At 43.0% G+C, this 19,317-nt stretch overlaps 1 protein-coding gene across 3 annotated transcripts in view; it reads right to left on the reverse strand.

Annotated features, from left to right (window-relative positions):
- The window catches only part of LOC144689812 (mucin-like protein), a 77,471-nt gene that overhangs the window by 19,217 nt on the left and 38,937 nt on the right, over window positions 1-19,317 (reverse strand). For all 3 annotated transcript variants that reach the window (XM_078557213.1, XM_078557212.1, XM_078557211.1), the window contains 2 exons: window positions 18,386-18,505; window positions 11,810-11,830 (listed from right to left, as the gene is read on the reverse strand). In XM_078557213.1, the coding sequence (XP_078413339.1) occupies window positions 11,810-11,830; window positions 18,386-18,505 (141 nt within the window). The remainder of the gene's footprint in view (window positions 1-11,809; window positions 11,831-18,385; window positions 18,506-19,317) is intronic.

The raw sequence follows: 19,317 nt of genomic DNA on the forward strand, positions 1-19,317 counted from the left end.
ATCAGGCAAGCCAGGAAGCAAGAGCACTGGGATTTGCTCAGATTTCCAGATTCCCAAAGGTGCAGGGTACCATCAACTGCACTCACATGGCTCTTAAATCTCCCTAGCAACAAGCAGTCCAGCATGTGAATCGCAAAGGTTTCAACTCTCTCAATGTTCAGCTAGTCTGAGACCATAGCAAACGGATCATGCAGGTGTGGATGCAAGATACCCCAGAGGTGGCCAAGACTCATACATCCTCAGCAGGCCTCAGATCCCTGACATCTTCCAGGGACCAGACAGGATACAGGTTTGGCTCCTCAGGGACAAGGACTACCCGCAAAGAACGTGGCTGATGATGCCCGTGCAGCAGCCTCAGACACCTGGTGAGAGAAGGTACAACAAATCTCATGCTGTAACCTGGAGTTTGGCTGAGCACACCATTGGCATCCTGAAAATGAGGTTCCGGTGCCTGGACAGATCTGGTGGAGTACTGCAGTACACTCCCCAGAGGGGGGTCACGCATCATGGCGGCTTGTTGCACGCTACACAACCTGACGATGCAAAGTGGGGAGGACCCGGATGATGGGGAAATGCAAGAGCTGCATGTCTCCTCCGATGAGGAAGAAATCAAAGGCGATGAGGGTGATGAAGTCCTGGAAGGCGAGTATGTAGGTGATGAGGTCATTGCACTGGCCAGACGAGATAGGCATAGTCATGAGGCCATCATTGCCGCAAGATTCCAGGAGGATGATGAGATGCAGTGAGGACACTCCTGAGATCTTCACATTGTATTTGGGAAGGTCTGACACCTGTCTGGCTGAGAGCAGCGCACTTACGCAGTGTGAAGAGGCTCATATCATTGTGAGGCTACTGAGAAACATCGGCCACATGGACTTTAAGACAACTTGATCCTTTGGCGGACTTCATCACCTGTTCCCTTCAGCACCACAACTTCACCTGTCAGGAATGGGGTTGAAATGAGTGGGGTCCCCGTCTCTAAGGTGCTGAGAGCACACAGAGAACATCATGGAACCCTGTGACGCTTGGATATGAGATTCTTGCAGCAAACACAACACACATGGAGGTGCACGCATCACTAATCTGGAGAGCGACTTTGAAGCCGAACAATCACTATGCTCAAAGATTCAAAGGCTCAAAGGTGCTAAAAACAAGTCAGCATTGTGGATGTACCGAGACCACAGGGACTGCAGCAGTTCAAGAAGGCAGCTCACCGCCACCTTCTCAAGGGCTATTAGGGATGGGCAATAAATGCTGGCCTACATCCCATGAAAGAATTTTTAAAAATACATTAATAATCAGGATCATAATGTATTAATAACCAGGATACAGTTACATTAATAATCAGAATCTTATTGCATCAATTATGAGGATCCTATTACATCAATGCTCAGGTTCCTATTACATTAATGATCAGAGTCTAATTATTTTAAAATTCAGGATCCCAATAATCAGGATATTATTAATTAATAGTCTGATGCCTATTGCATCAGCAGTCAGGATCTTACTGTACAAATAATCAGCGTCCTATTACATTAATAATCAGGATTCTATTACGTTAATAATCAGCTGCCTATTGCTTCAATAATCAGGAAATTACTGCAATTATCTGGATGTTAATGCATTAATAATCAGAATTATTTCAATGATGACACAAAGGTAGGTAGGAAAGTACATTATGAAGAGGAAATTACAAGGTTACAAAGGGACATAGATAGGTTAAGTGAATGGGCAAAGGTCTGGCAAATGGAGTATAATATGGGAAAATGTGGAATTAACCATTTTGGCAGGAAGAATAAAAAAGAAGCTTATTATCCAAATGGTGAGAGATTGTAAGGCTCTGAGATTCAAAGGGATCTTGGTGTCCTAGTGCATGAATCACAAAAGGCTAGTATGCAGGTACAGCATGTTGTGAGGGAAATTGATTACAAAAGTAGGGAGGTTATACTTCAGTTATACAGGGCACTGGTGAAACCACATATGGAGTACTGTGTACAGTACTGGTCTCCTTTTTTAGGAAAGATTTAAATGCATTAGAAGCAGTTCAGAGGTTTACTAAACTAATACCAGGAATGGGCGGATTGTCTTATGAGGAAAGACTAGACAGGCTAGGCTTGCATCTGCTGGAGTTTAGAGGAGTAAGAGACGACTTGATTGAAACATATGAGATGCTGAGGGATCTTGACAGGGTGGTTGTGGAGAGGCTGCCCATTTGTGGACAGAGGTCACAGAATCATAGAATCACACAGTGCAGAAGAGGCCCTTCGAGTCTGCACCGACACGTGAGAAACACCTGACCTACCTACCTAATCCCATTTACCAGCACTTGGCTCATAGCCTTCAATGTTATGACGTGCCAAGTGCTCATCCAGGTACTTTTTAAAGGATGTGAGGCAACCTGCCTCCACTGCCCTCCCAGGCAACGCATTCCAGACCATCACCACTCTCTGGGTAAAAAAGATTTTCCTCACATCCCCCCTAAACCTCCTGCCCCTCACCTTGAACTTGTGTCCCCTAATGACTGACCCTTCAACTAAGGGGAACAGCTGCTCCCTAGCCACCCTGTCCATGCCCCCCATAATCTTGTACACCTCGATCAGGTCGCCCCTCAGTCTTCTCTGCTCCAACGAAAACAACCCAAGTCTATCCAACTTCTCTTCATAACTTAAATGTTTCATCCCAGGCAACATCCTGGTGAATCTCCTCTGCATCCCCTCCAGTGCAATCACATCCCTCCTGTAATGTGGCGACCAAAACTGCACACAGTATTCCAGCTGTGGCCTCACCAAGGTTCTATACAATTCCAACATGAGCTCCCTACTTTTGTAATCTATGCCTCGACTGATAAAGGCAAGTGTCCCATATGCCTTTTTCACCACCCCACTAACATGCCCCTCCGCCTTCAGAGATCTATGGACACACATGCCAAGGTTCCTTTGTTCCTCAGAACTTCCTAGTGTCATGCCGTTCATTCAATATTTCCTTGACAAATGACTCCTTCCAAAGTGTATCACCTCACACTTAAGAACATAAGAACATAAGAACTAGGAGCAGGAGTAGGCTGTTCAGCTCCTCGAGCCTGCCCCGCCATTCATTACGATCATGGCTGATCTCATTTCGGCCTCAACTCCAATTTCTTGCCCTCTCCCCATAACCTTTCAACCTTTACTAATTAAAAATCTGTCTATCTCCTCCTTAAATTTATTCAGCGTCCCGGCATCCACTGCACTCTGAGGTAGTGAATTCCACAGATTCACGACCCTTTGAGAAAAGTAATTCTTCCTCGTCTCTGATTTAAATCTACCACCCCTTAGCCTAAAACTATGGCCTCTCATTCTGGAATGCCCCAGAAGGGGAAACATCCACTCCACCTCTACTTTGTCTATCCCTTTTTGCATCTTATATACCTCAATTAGATCTCCTCTCATCCTTCTAAACTCTAGTGAGTACAGGCCTAAATTGCTCAATCTCTCCTCATAAGACAAGCCCTGCATCTCTGGAATCAATCTAGTGAACCTCCTCTGAACCACCTCCAGTACAACTACATCCTTCCTCAAGTAAGGGGACCAAAACTGTGCACAGTACTCCAGGTGCGGTCTCACCAATGCCTTGTACAGTTGCAACAACACTTCCCTATTTTTATACTCTATTCTTTTAGCAATAAATGCCAAAATTCCATTTGCCTTCCTTATTACCTGCTGTACCTGCATACCAGCTTTCAGCGATTCATGACTTTTCAGGGTTAAATTCCATTTGCCACTTATCTGCCCATTTGACCATCCTGTCTATATCTTCCTGTAGCTCAAGACACTCAACCTCATTGTTAACGACCCGGCCAATCTTTGTGTCATCCGCAAACTTACTAATCCTACCCCCCACATAGTCATCTATGTCATTTATATAAATGACGAATAATAGGGGACCCAGCACAGATCCCTGTGGTACGCCACTGGACACTGGCTTCCAGTCACTAAAGCAGCCTTCTGTCATCACCCTCTGACTCCTACAACTAAGTCAATTTTGAATCCACCTTATCAAATTATCCTGTATCCCATGTGCATTTGCCTTCTTTATAAGTCTCCCATGTGGGACCTTGCCAAAGGCTTTGCTGAAATCCATATAAACTACATCAACTGCGCCAACCTCATCTACACACCTGGTCACTTCCTCAAAAAATTCAATCAAATTTGTTAGGTATGACCTCCCACTGACAAAGCCATGCTGACTATCCCTGATCAAACCTTGCCTCTCCAAGTGAAGATAGATTCTCTCCTTCAGAAGTTTCTCCAATAGTTTCCCTACCACTGACATGAGACTCACTGGTCTGTAGTTCCCTGGCTTATCTCTACAACCCTTCTTAAATAGCAGAATCACATTAGCTGTTCTCCAGTCCTCTAGCACCTCCCCTGTGGCCAGGGAGGAATTAAAAATTTGGGTCAGAGCCCCTGCGATCTCCTCCCTTGCCTCCCTCAGCAGTCTGGGACACAAATCATCCGGACCTGGAGATTTGTCCACTTTTAAGCCTGCCAACACCTCCAATACCTTGCCACTCCCTATATCAATTTGCTCAAGAACTTCGCAGTCTCTCTCTCCCCTAGTTCCATACCTTCATCCTCATTCTCTTGAGTGAAGACGATGTGAAGCATTCGTTCAACACTCTACCAATGTCCTCTGGCTCCACCCATAGATTTCCCCCTTGGTCCCTAATGGGCCCTACTCTCTCCCTGGTTATCCTCTTCCTATTGATATACGTATAGAATATCTTGGGATTTTCCCTACTTATACCAACCAGAGCTTTCTCATATCCCCTCTTTGCTCTCAGAATTGCTTTCTAAAGCTCCACCCTGCACTTTCTGTGCTCCACTAATGCCCCTGCTGATTTGCTCCCCTTGTACCTGCTAAAAGCCTCCCTTTTCCTTCTCATCGTATCCTGAATATCTCTGGTCATCCATGGTTCTCTGGGCTTGTTACTCCTTCCTATCACCCTAGAGGAAACATGTTGAGCCTGTACCCTCCCCATTTCCTTTCTGAATGCCCCCCACTGCTCTTCTGTAGATTTCCCCACAAGTAGATGTTCCCAGTCTACCTTGGCCAGATCCTGCCTCATTTTACTAAAATCCGCTATCTCCCAATCCAAAACATTTTTTTGCAACTTGTCTATTTCTTTGTCCATAACAGGCTTAAATTGTGTTGTGGTTGCTATCACTAAAAAGCTCCCCCACCTCAACCACCTGTCCGGCTTCATTCGCCAGAATTAGGTCCAGCACTGCTCCGTCCCTTGTTGGACCCTCTACATATTGACCTAAAAAGTTCTCCAGTACACATTTAAAGAAATCCACTCCATCCAAGCCCTTAACACTATGTCTATCCCAATTAATGTTGGGAAAGTTGAAATCACCTAATATAATTACCGTATTGTTATTGTTTTTACACACCTCCGCAGATTGTGCACATATTTGCTCCTCAATTTCCCGCTGACTATCTGCGGGTCTATAATAAACACCTAACAATGTGGCTGCCCCTTTTTTATTCCTGAGCTCTACCCACAAAGCTTCATTCGATGCCCCCCCAAGATGAGAAGAAATTTTTCCTCAGAGGGCAGTGAGTCTTTGGAACTCCCCTCCTCAAAAGGCAGTGGAAGCAGAGTCTTCGAATGTTTTCAAGACAGAGGTAGATAGATTCTTGATTAAAAAGGAAAAGGATATCTGGGGTAGGCAGGAGGTTATAGTCAGATCAGCCATGATCTTATTGAATGGTGGAGCAGGCTCAAAGGGCTGAGTGGCCTACTCCTGCTCCTTGTTCATATTTTGTTACACTTTGCACAGGGAGAGGCCCTGGACTTCGACAGTAGCCTTCGTTTTGTGCAAGATAAAGGTTTCATATCTGGTTGACACCAACATTGCTCCACATAACAAAGAGCCATAGACAAGGAGACATTCTTGGGAGTGTATTTACAATGGTCAACATTAAGCAGAAGTGATTAACACCCGTGCCCACTAAATCTTGTTGACCTTTCTAACCTTGTTGCTACATCTTGGTGCTTTCTTAACATCCACGGCAGAGGTGGAGGTGGCCAGCTGTCTGCTGTGCCCTGTCGTCTGTGATGACCTTAGCGGGTGTCATCAGGAGGGTCGAGACCTGGAGGAACCCGGCCTGCTTTAAGGGTCCTGCTCTGTGGTAGTGGCATCTTGCTTGGCCTGCGGAACTGGAGCTGCTGGGATCACAGGAAGAGGGGATTTGGATGGGCTGGACGCTCCTAGAGTCACCTGGTTTGATGGCACTGGGATGTGCATCTGCTGATCCTCATCCCTATGGGTCCCCAAGGGCCCCTGGCTGATCTCTTGGGAGGAAGGGGCAGCTGGAGTGAGCTCAAGATGTCTCAATAATCTCTCTCAATCAGGACTCATAGCCAACATAGCTTACTCTCAGCTTTACAAACTTAGCACTGCTGCAAGCCTCACACCCACATCTCACAGCTTACATACACCGCCTATCATGACAGCCACTTCACTCAAACAGTTTGCATAACATCCACTGTCACTTGACCTAATCCCCATGGAGTAGGTGTTGCTGGTCATTATTGGAACAGCTATTGTTGAGGATGTGGCCAGTGGCAGGGCTGAAAATATCGAAGATGACTATATTCTCATACCTAATCCTTCTTCTCACATCCCACAGTCTCTTCTGATTTTACAGGCTGCGGATGGTGTCGGCATTTATCCCCTTATATGCCCACTCTACACAACAACCTTACCCTTGTGCCTTTTCCCTTTCAGATATCCAAGAGGTACAATGTGGCCAGACATGAGAGGAACACCATGAAGAGACTGATGAGCATTGACCCAGAAGCAGTACAGTAAGGAAAATTTAAAATGGCTGTGGAATCTATAATTGGTTTTAAGAATGTTTGAAAAGGACTTTTAAGCATTTGCATCAATTGTAAAGGGATCAAATGTAATTTTCTTGAATATTAAGAAATACTGGTCCATGTGACCTGGCAACCTTTGACATAGGCTGTAACAATAGGAAGGAAGTTAACATACAAAAGCTGGGTGGCCAGACACAAAGAAGAGCCGCAAATAAAGGAGAGCTGCAGCAGAGGGGAGAACAGAGAAGGCACATTTACAAGGAACTGTATGTGTGACAGGATAGAAAGCTAAAGATAAGGTTAGACCATTAAATTAGACAATTTTACTGCTGCTACTGGGTTTGGACAGAGCCGACCAAAACATTTAACGGGCTTTATTTTAGGGATAAAGAGTTTCTGGGGAATCTGTGTCATCAAGACTGTCTTGAACCTAGCTAATGTAGTTCCGCAGGAGGGTGCCGTTTGAGTGATAAATGTCTCTGGAGATCTTGGATGGAATATGGCTGCTGGAATATAATGCCAATTCAAGGTCCGAATCGATTGGGTGGGAAAGATCCTACATACCAGAGGCTGAGTTAGAGTACTGTGAAACTTACACATGGTGCCACATATCTGCGAGGAGTGATGCAGTTGCCTGTGCAGCTTTTTTATGCTGACTATTTAAAGTGAAATTTACCTTTTTATTTGAAGTATCATTTGCCTGTTACATCATGTTTAATTTGCATTGGTTCTGATTTGTGTTAGTGAAAGCTATAAAAAATGAAACCTTGTTGGTAATTTCTTCATTTGGTAAATGTGGTTATTTTAGTTTACAGTTCCCCCATGGGGATCATAATGCTTTACTTAATTTCATACTTGCAACCACCAGCTCAGAAACTGGAACTAAGTGTATCTTAGAGGATAAATTGCAGACAGGATTTGTACGTGGTGGGATGAGTGCAAAGCAGCCAGGGCGGGGTGCAAGAATAGCATAGGTACAGTTCACTGCTGGGGGGGAAGGTCACACAGGGATTCTGCTGCACAGGAATCAGATGAGGACTTTGGTGGGGCAACCTACAGAAGAACCTGCTGGGAATGCACAACAAAATACTTGGTACATAAGCCTAACAGCCTGTGGCTAATGTCAAGGAGCCTGGAGAAGTCTAGCATCAACTTGGCTCAGGGTTTTCCCCAAATCTGGAGCCCATTCTTTCCAGCATGGAAGTAATGGCCAATTCCATTCACAAATTTGTGGCCCAGTCATGATGCAGCATCTATTGGCCGATTTTGCAACTTCCATAGAAGCACAAGCAGCATCCATCTGATATCTGTGCTGCAGCGGAAGTTTGGATTACTCTCAGTTGGCTGGCACGCAAGCTCAGATTGCTACCATAATGGCTGTAGATTACTGTATTCAAAGGGGCTTGCAGGTTGTCACAGCAGCCCGGCAAATGTCCTTCGACAGAATACTAGGATTGCTGAAGCATGGCAGTGACTCCATCCTGTTCTCTCAGGACGGCAGCAACAGTTTGGTGCAGAAACCTTGAAGTAAAAACTCCCTCATCACCTACTATGCCATTACCCATGGACTTTTGTAACTTGTAAGTATTATGGAAAACATCAAACACTTATAGAGTTGTAGTAACAGCCAGGAGCAATCTACCAATAACTAGCTTGCAGGTAGTTAATGATCTCTTCGAATAGAACAGGCAGGGGATCCTTCCTGCTGCTGAACGTGTGTGCAGCTGTGTGAGGTGATGAGAGGGTATTGGAGTGGTGAGTTCCAAAATTGCATCAATGGCTGATGTCGCGATCTGCCTTCTGCATATTTCCAGGAGATATTAGCGGCACACCCACTAAGTACGTGTGCATGCTTTGGAAAATAATTTGGTGCCCAAGCAGCAATTGTAGCACCCAAACAATGGCTACCAGTCCCAATTTTGTGGCCCAAGTGTATGCAGGGATAGAAGTAACTAATAGTACACAGCATACCAGAACTAGTCTACCCATTAGACCACTAGCTTGCTGGATTACCTGGACTAATTGAAAAGAATCCTAGGGATGAATTTTACATGACAAGCGGGGCAACATATTCCTCACCTCCCCCAATTGAAAAGTCGGTTGGCACTTCACTAACTTTAAAATGGCCTGCCCCGCAGCGATAATACACTGGGAGCGGCCTTAACAAGGTGAGAGTGGGACTTCTGCCCCTTAGGCACAGGAATTCCCCAAGCTGATTGGCCGACAGCATCCCAGCAGGGCCAGAACACAGTACTGGCCGCTGCTGGGACTACAAGGGAGTTCTGAAGAAGGAGGATGGGTCCCGGACTTCAAGATAAGTCCAAGATTTTGGGTAGGGAGGGATCAGGGCCCTAGTGAGGGTTGGGGAAGAGGGAGATGGAGGTGGGGTTTTAGAGGCTGGGGAGAGGCACAAAGATAGGATAATATCTTGGGGGAGGTGCCCCCATTGGGAACAGGGGACCCCCAGTGTAGATATCCCTTTCCTTCCCATCTTTTAGCTGGAGCTGTTAAAGCTGTGGGCTGGCCACCTTCCTTCCGCCTTCCCACGCCCAACATATTACGGCAGCGGAAGTGGAATTAAGTCCTTAAGTGACCTTTAATTGGCTACTTAAGGGCCTCAATAGGCCTAAGAGCCTGCCTGATGGCTTATCCACCCTCTGTAATATAGGGGGCAGCTCAGGGGTGGGTGGGTGGGCAGCGGGCTGGCCACCCACTTTATTTTATGTGTTCACCCAACCTTCAAAAATGCTAGCAGTGGGCTGTAAAACTCCCCCCGCCTAGTTTCCCCTGACAGGTCTAACTCTATGGGCAGAATTTTACAGCCCTGTTTCGGTGAGCCATTATAAATCCCATTGATGACAGCGGGGACGCAAAATCCCGCTGTCGTAAAATTCTACCCTACAACTTTCGTTAGTAAGCCATCAGTCTTGAAAACTCCAACTCTCTGTTTGCTGGCCTCCTTCACCCACCCTTGATAACCTGCCCAAAACTCTGCAGCATATATCCTGTCCCACCCATTTGTCCCCATCCTTGCTAACCTACATTGGGCTCCACATTAATGCATTGAATTTAGTGGAATTGCCCCAACATAGCTTTGCAATTTCCTCTAGTTCTATACACCACATTGAACAATTTGTACTTCTGCGTTTGCTCTTTTGTATTTCTTCTCAGAACATTCAATTGGTTGGGTTCCACTCCCTAGAATTTCTCAAGTGCCTCTCTACTTTCCACCCCTCGTTTTAAAAAGTTCTAAAGGGCCATCTCTTCAACTAAGCCTTTGCTCAGCCCTCCTAACCACACACTTTCTTTAGGAGTCATTTTTCATACACCTATCTATGATATATCAAAGAACATTCTTACACTGAAGGTACCACGTTCATTTGTATTTTTGTTGTTAATGTTATTTTAGGAAGCTTTTGCCATTTAATAATTCCTGCTATCTTCACAAATTTGATCAGTCAGGATAGTGAGGAGGATGTTACATTTCTTAGGTGGAATTTAATGCCCTTCCCCATTTAATCAGATGAGTTTAATCGGGGTGGGAGTGTGCATTTAATCAGGCAGGAGAGCAGTCTTCCCTCCTCCACCCCAATTAAGTCCATGGCGGAAAGGCACATGGATGGCCTTCCCACCCCACCACCAAGTGAGGCCGTTAAGTAGCCTCATCGGCTCCTGTTGGCATTATACCAGTGATAAGTGAGGGTCTGGCCATGCAAAGAGCCCAAAAAGCAAACCCATGCAGGGTTGCTTGTGGGCTCCCACGGGGGTCACTCATTCAAAGGCACTCTGCGCATGATCCAGCATTGGGAATGGGATTGGCCCACTGAAAGCCACCCTGTGGCCTTGCTGCCAACCCCGCCTCACCCCACCCCCCTCACAACCCCCACCCTGTGAGCCCCTTCCCGCCATCACACATCTGTGGTCTGGGGTCCAGCAACAATCCTAGGCCTCAGGTGGGTATCATATGAACAGCATCTACCGCCTCCCCGGTGGCGCTGCCATTCAATAGAGCTGATGATTGGCTGGTAGCTCTCTATGGGCGAGACTTCTGAGCTCAATCCCACTGCTGTCCAGTTAATTGCCTGAGTGGCACTTAACATCATGGGCCTTCCCTAAAAGAGGCCACACAGGGTTCTCGCCGGCTCTCCAACTGGCAGGCGAGACCCCCGTTGCCTCTATTAGATACTGCTCCAGCAAATCATGATTAAGGCACCCTTCCTGAAAGTTATGCATCAACATCAGCAAAGGATGCAGTCAACCTCAGATGTTATGTCATCCTACCACCACCAACACCCACACGCACCCCCTGCCTCCCACCGCACCCCATATCAAATAGAGTTGTACAAGAGCAACCACGAGCAACTATGCTCTTGATTTTGATTTTGCTTCCTTCCCTTCTTGAAATCTTGACACCCAATTGGTGTTTCTCTACAATGACACAAATGAGATTGGGGTGCTTACTGTGAGGAATTGTGCAGGCATAATTTTTAGATCAGGTGTGGGCTCTCATTGTTTGAATACTGTAGTAGAAGGATCTGGTATCTAAAGGGTTAATGAGACTGAGTATAGTACTGCCCACACAGTGATGTAACAAGGCACATGACCTAGAGCTGGGGCCAATCTAGCAATGTGTGGACCTAGTGTGGAGTCCTCTCTATACCTACAGCAAATATGTACATAGTTCAGTATTGTTAATAAAGACTTCCTTGTAACTTATACAGGACTGCTTCATGGTGCCTCAGCAGTATCCTTCAAGCATAGCGACAACAGAATATATCACGGTACCTGCAGCAGGATCCATCAAGTACTACCACCATTGTGTTTCTACCCACTTATCTCTGCTACCATGTCACCAATACTGCTCTGATATTCAAAAATATCCAAAGTGAATTTTAGGAGCAACCTCCTTCCAGCTACAATTCAATTTAAATTTGGTCTTACCTGGTGGATTTGTTTGTTCATCTGTGAAAATAAACCATTGAATATATTATAAAATAATCTAAAAGGAAAATTAACAATTAACTTATTATATGAAATGTATTAATAGTTAAACTTGTGTTGTAAATTTAAGCTGGAGGAGGAAAAATATGTTAGCCTTTCTCACTGACAAAAATATGACCAAACTAGTCTGAAAGCTAAACTGTGGGCTAGAATTTGAAATATGTTCACAATTCACTTTGTATTCTTTATTTATTCCAAATATGAACACTTATACTTTTTGTCGTAACATTCTTTTGAAATAAAAAGCTTGATTTTCCCCTTTGTGGACAATTGCAAATGGGTTCTTTAGAACAGACAAAAAAGCTTTTATTTCCTACTTTTCCAGCATCAGAGTACAAAATTATCACATAGCTTTGTGAGTTGGAGAGGAGAAATGATGCTGTGCTGGTAATGCTGTCCCATTTATTGATGGCTGAAATGCTAACCATGAAAATAAAACCAGAAAATAAGCTAATCTTAGCTCTGTGTGGAATGAGCATTTTACTCTCAGCTATGACATGGCAAAGAGCTAGTAGTCAGCAGACTTACTCTTTGTATTGCTTGAGGGAGAAGAGAGAGTCTTTGATAAGTTACTCAAATCTCATTTTTGGCCATTCCATGTGGCGTCTTTAACCAGACTCACTGCTCCAAAAGTATGTCAAGCTAAGTACGAGCTCATCAATTTAGTAAGTCATCATTTAGTTTATCAAGGGATTCATGAATATTATATAAATATAAAGGGTCAATGTAGGACAAGGCAAGTTACAAATTTTCCAAAACTTTCCAAAGGGTTCTGTAAGTATGGCAATGATTTGTTTCACAAGAGTAAAATATGTAAAACACTGTCATCATCCCCTATTTTGGCAAACTCTTGCCCTTATAAAATTACATTAAACTAGGTTTGGAATTAAATTTATTGTTAGCTGTTGTAATTTAATATATAGCACCAGTGCAAATAGTTGGCAGGGGAAATAATAGCATGCGTCTCAAACACAGCAATCTGATACTGTCCATTGTATCAGTAAACAATGCCCATCTGTATCTTTGAATAACTCAATACTAGCTGGGATGACTCGTCTTAAGTTTTAACAGAAAAAGAAAAAGATATTGCAGACCAGTTAATTGTGCAATTTTCATATCTGTGCTGCAAAGTACTTGGATGCTCTTATTATTTTATAAATTGCTTGTGTGCAAGTTCCTCTTGCCTCTACTTTTGTCCACAGCTCAATTCAATAGGAGTTACAAGCAGAAAATGGAGGCAAATAGAATGTTCATCTAGATTCCTAAAGTTTCCTATAAAATCTTCACTTGATGGATGAGTCCAGCCCACAGATGCTGTTAATTTAATGACCCACCAAATGTATTCCTGAGTAAAATGAGAAGGAACATAAAACCTTCTTTGTTTTCCTGAACCAGGCAGTTTTCCTTTCCTCCTAGCTGAAACTAACAAATTTCAGCTTTTAGTAGAGCTTGAGCTTGTATTCCATGTATTAGAGACTTAAATTATGAGGAAATCACCATGTTGGCAAACACAGCAAATCTGACTAAATGGTTTGAAGATTGGCTGAAGCAGCGGAAAGAATGAATGGTTTTACATGGAAATGGATCAGTAGTGTCAGGGATTTGTGCTGAGTTATTGCTGTTTACACTAAATGATTTGGAAGTGGGTAGTGACACAAAGCTCTCTTAAGTTTCCAGATGGAAACAGAATGACAAACAACTGGGAACAGACTGTTCTAATACCATGGCACTGGATATATTGGAAAGCAAGGATTATAAGTGAAAAATGTCATTTTTTCTATCAGATGCAAAGTATTAAATTTAAAAGCAATAATGAACAGTTGCAAAATAAGCTATGTCATAATATTCTACAGGACATAATGCAGGAGAGGGACTTGAGGATATTGGTAGATAGATCATGGAATGGATTAGCAAATTGTGGGGCAGTAATAAAGACAGCAAACAGAATTTTGGTTTATGTTATGAAAAGGATAGACCCTAAATTTCAGAAAGTAATTTATATAAAGCACTGGTTAACTTCACCTGAAGTATTGTGTACAATTATGCTCTATTATTAGAAAACAATCTAGACAATGTAGAGGGTGCAACAAAGGCCATTTAAATTGTTTAGGGCATTTAAGCACTTTAATTAACAGCAGAAAAGTGCAGGAACTGGAAATGAGTTTGAAGGTTTTTACTGCGATCAATACCTTTATCATTCTCACAGATTCTCCAACAAGAGGACTCTGTATATTCCTATGTTCCAATGAAAGGTAAAGGAAGTTGGGCTTGTTTTTTTTATGAACAGATTTTAGCCCCTGTCGGGCAGACTCGGTGAGGGCAGTCGGGGAGCTGACCGCCGCCTGTGATCGAGGCCGGAAGGCGATTTCATGCTGGCGGGCCAATTAAGGCCTGCCCAGCGTGAAATGTGGGCAGGAGCGCTCAGCGCTGCCTCTGCAGGTGGGGAGAGGAAGGCGAGCGCGAACTTTGCGCTGCGCGCGGGTGTGCGCATCAGAATCTCCTTGAGGCACAGGAGCCGCCTCAGGGAGATGAAGAATTTTCCAAACAAAATAAAGAATTGAAAAATGTAATAAAACATGTCCCTCATGTGACTCTGTCACATGAACAGGGACATGTTATTAATTAAATTTTTTAAAACTTTTATTTTATTTTTATTTGCTTTAGGAAACCTCATCCTGCCCGTGGATGAGGTTTCCTAAAAAGTGCAAAGGCCGTTTGGCCTTTTCGCCTGCCTGTCCATCGTAAGGTTGGACGGGCAGTGAAAAATTTAAGTTAATAATCAGGTTAATGGCCTTGACAGGCCTTTTAACTGTCGGCGGGCCGCTGCTGACTCCGACGCACGCCAGCCAAACCGAGATATCACGCGACTGTGCATTGACGTCGGGACGTTTGTCCGATGTCAACACGCGTCATTTTACGCTCAAGCGGGTCAGGCACGCGCCCACCTGCTGGGCTAAAAACTTTGCCCTATGTAACAAAAGTGACTTCAAAGAAGAGAATTGGCTAAGTTGGCTCAAAAGGAATGTTTATTAAGGTGAAAGATTTGAAAAATTGACACGAGATAAAAATTAGGAAATTACAAGTAAGAAGGAAGCTAGCAGCGTTTTAAATTCAAAGGCACATTCAAGGTATTAGGGGAAGTCATTGACAAAGATTTCAAGCTTGGAGTTTCCATTCATTTGTGCTGATATTTTTGTGCACCTGGTATTGGCACAAAGGATTGCAGAATTTTAAGTGCAAATTGTATTCAGCGCAAGTCTGGTTTCTGTGATCTTTCATGCTAGTTTTCAAAACATCACACTATTTGTCCTGTCCACAAAACTGCCTATGCCCCCTGGATATCACCATTGGAGTTTTTACTAATTGTGATCACTTGCAGGTCTTCAAGGAGGCTGCAAAAACTAAGCTGGCTCTTTCGGGTGCAAGCACAATAATAGGTGCATTTTGAAAGATTTTGGGTTTTCTTTTAAAATTACAAGAACCTAATTACTGTACCCAATCTAACTGGAAAATAGTTTTGTATATTTTTATAAAGTCATTTTTAGTCATTTAAAATTGGCTTCCTTCAGGAGGTGGATTGGCAATGTGATTTAAAATGCTTATTTTTTGTGATAAATCCATCTTCAGCTGTGTTAATCAAACCTTACCAAGTTACCATTCTTAAGTATGTAAAGGAATATTTTTAAAGTCATTTTTTTTAGATAAAATATGTTTTAAAATACAGGCTGTGCCGGTTCACTGCAAAGTTTGCATCCTTCAAATGCGTTTGAGCAGTAACTTGTGGGTGGGGGTGTACAGCAGGGGCAGGGGGCCAAACACTTTTTAGTGCACATATTGGATGTAATTTATGCCCGAATCACTCATTGTACCCAAGGTGGAAACTCTACCCCACGAGTAGGTTTGAGGAAGAACTAGTTGCATTTTTGGCCAAAGAAAAGGGATATAAGGGTAAACCATGTGGTCCAATGGTGCAAGCTTGGGCCATACCTGACTAGAGCATGGCTCAAAGATAGGGCTCTACAAATGTAATACAATTTCTCCAGATGGCACTCACTTACAGCAAGGCCTTTTTGCTTACCATATCGGGAGAAGGCAATGGGTATGGTTAATCAATAATAAAACACACAACAATTTTGGGCCAGAAAGGTTTTTCCAGCAATTGATATACGTTCTTATAAAATGTGACAAGACTCAGATTTATCTACTCAGATGTGCCTGTCAAGAATTAATTCCTTTAGCATTGTAGCTATCACTGGTATTATTGCTGTCAAAGCAATAGATGCTCCATAACCTTAACTTTTTCTATGATGTTGGTAAATGAATAACCTAACAGGTAGCTTTCTTCAAACCATCACAACTTTGTTGCAAGCTTAACATTTTAAAAGTATTACTAGTAGATAGTCAGAAGATTTGTTCTTCTATACAATAATGGTGTTGATGCCTTATGTGAGGGATTAACATCAGTCGGGCTGATTTACAGTAGCTGAATAAGTCAAATTCCATTTTCATTAAAATCTTTTCTGGAATTTTCTAATTTACCAGTGCTTTCATGATTGAATTTCACAACTCTGTCTATTATTTAGTAAAAGTTATAATGAGCAACTTTTATATTTTATTTCTGTTTCTTTTATTTTGTGCTTAATTTTTATCTGTTACCATTCTAAAATTGGAAATAAACAGTCAGATAATATTCAAAATGCATCAGTTGGAGGTAGATTTCTGGGAGAGAATGGGAGTTTGTTAAACAGCATGGCAGGTGAAAGGTTTGGGTTTTACTTTCAAAAATGATTTATTATGTTCAGACAGCGCTACAATTTTCTAAATTTCTATTTGTGTTACTCCTTGTCCTAATTACATTGTTGTTGCTGATTCACTAGGTATAGCTTCACAAGATAGATCTTTTCCCAGCCTGGTTCTATCTTTTTCCTATCTTTTCTCCATGGCTTTCTTTCTGGCTGTCCCCATAAAACACACAATATCACACACTATCCTCCCACATTTCTATTAGCCACTCTGAATCCGGTTACCTTGCATTGACACAAACATTCACTGTTCTCCTTAACTGCCTGACCTTCACACAATGTTTCCTCTTGTAAATGCAGCAGAGCTCACAATTAGTCAGGAAGAGAATCAGATGTTGTGAACTGGTATTTTACCACGTCCAACACATAATATGAACATACGAATAAACAAATTAGGAGCAGGAGTAGGCCACTCAGCCCTTTGATCCTGCTCCATCATTCAATAAGATCATGGCTGATCTGATTGTAACTCAAACCCACATTCCCACCTATCCCCAATAGCCTTTCACCACCTTGTTTATCAAGAATCTATCTAGCTCTCCCTTAAAAATATTCAAAGGCTCTATGCTTCCACTGCCTTTTGAAGAAGAGAGTTCCAAAGACTCACTACCCTCCTAGAGAAAAAATGTTTCCTCATCTCTGTCTTAAAAGGGAGACCCCTTATTTTTAAAAGTGATACATAGTTCTAGATCCTCCCACAAAAGGAAACTTCCTTTCCACATCCACCCTGTCAAGACCCTCTCAGGATTTAATATGTTTCAAATAATACAGTTCATTGTTCAGTTAATCATGCAGTTGCTATACAATATAATAAATAATCCCATTTTTAATTCCAAATCAGTTGAACATTTCAAATTTGAGATTGCTAGATTTTTGTTAGGCAAGGATATTGAGGATTACAGACCGACAGTGGGCAAATGAAGTTAAACTACAGATCAGCCATGATTTAATTGAATGGTAGAATAGAGTGGAGAGGCTGAATGACTTACTCTTGTTTCTTTTTTTTAGGTTCTAACGTTGGTGAAGTTCAGGAAGCAGAGCTGGATGCTAGAGAGATTCATAAAGGGTAAATAACCTGGAAATCTTTTTTGGTACTTATGTGGATTAGGAAGGATTGGAACAAATGATCTTTTTTCCATGCTTTCCTATGCTCATGCTTTTTAATCCTCTTTTCTCATATTTTATATTTTTATCGAATGATAAAACCTTTTCTATGTTCCAAGATACAGAAGCCTCTATGATTACAATTTGTAAAGAAAAGAAGCAAAACTCTATTCTGTTGAACAAAACATGAGCGATTTTAGAACAGTTTTATGAATATAAAAGCAATGGCATTTTGTTATTGTCACTGGACTAGTAATCCAGAGACCCAGGGTAATTCTCTGGGGACCTGGGTTCAAATCCCACCACAGCAGATGATGAAATTTGAATTCAATAAAAAATCTGGAATTCAAAGTCTAATGATGACCATGAAACCATTTGTAAAAACCCATCTGGTTCACTAACGTCCTTTAGGGAAGGAAATCTGCTGTCCTTACCTGGTCCACAGCAATGTGGTTGACTCTGAAATGGCCCACCAATGGCCACTCCACTCAGTTCTCAAGGGCAATTAAGGATGGACAATAAATGCTGGCCTAGCCAGCGACACCCCCAACCCGTGAATGAATTTTTTAAAAAATTCTGAATGTGTAAGGTACTATTTTTTCATACTCACTACAAGTTGCAGAGCCGTCCTCACTGTGATACCTGCAAACACATTGAGCAGAACCGAAAGTATTGATGCATTCATATTTAGCACTAGTGCAGAAGGACACATTCTCGCATTCATTGATATCTGTAAACAGAAAAGAATTATAAGGTGATATAACCACAGGATGAAATTTAAACATGTAACAACATAATTGAAGAAAACTCACTCTCACACTTGCAGCCACAAGATCAGACACTTCAAGTACATTAGGGGACAACATAGAGGCAGAATCTTCACGTGGTAAACCACCAGACACGAGTGGCATGCAGCAAGAGCAGGGGACAAGGATAGCGCAGGTGTCAGCTTGCCAGAGGTTGAGGTCGCCCAAGAGTTCTACAGTAGAGGGCTTGGATGAGGACTTTAATGGAGCAGCCTACAGAAGAAGGTTGATGCTTAAGTACAATGCAATGTTTGGCAAGCCTGCCAGAAAGCCTGTGGTAAATGTCAAGAAACATGGAGGAGTCTGACACCAACTTCGCATTGTCCTTTGCACAGAGCTTGGAGCCATCCTCTCCAGTGAGGAGGTGATGGCCTACTCCACAGTTTAATTGCAAGGTGGTCCAGGCATCAAATACATTGTTTATCCCCAGTGGTCTCCTCTATCACACCTTGTGTAGCAGCATGGCTTTTGTTATATGCATGCTGCCCATGTGTATGCACTGGAGTCATGAGCCTTTGATTTGTCATGGCGGCTCAAAAGCAAATGGTACAGTGGACTGCCACAGAATGAAGGCATCATGACTGGTGCCAGGGCATTGATCTGATTGATACGCTGCCGATGGTTGAACATCAGCTGAACATTGACTGAGTGGAAAACTTTTCGGTTGCGGTACATTTCTGAGAGTTGACATGCAGCCCACAAAGTGGTGTCCATGCACTTAATGGCACCCTGCACC

The sequence above is a fragment of the Cetorhinus maximus genome, chromosome 14 (assembly GCF_964194155.1).
Source record: "Cetorhinus maximus chromosome 14, sCetMax3.hap1.1, whole genome shotgun sequence".
Taxonomy (NCBI): domain Eukaryota; kingdom Metazoa; phylum Chordata; class Chondrichthyes; order Lamniformes; family Cetorhinidae; genus Cetorhinus; species Cetorhinus maximus.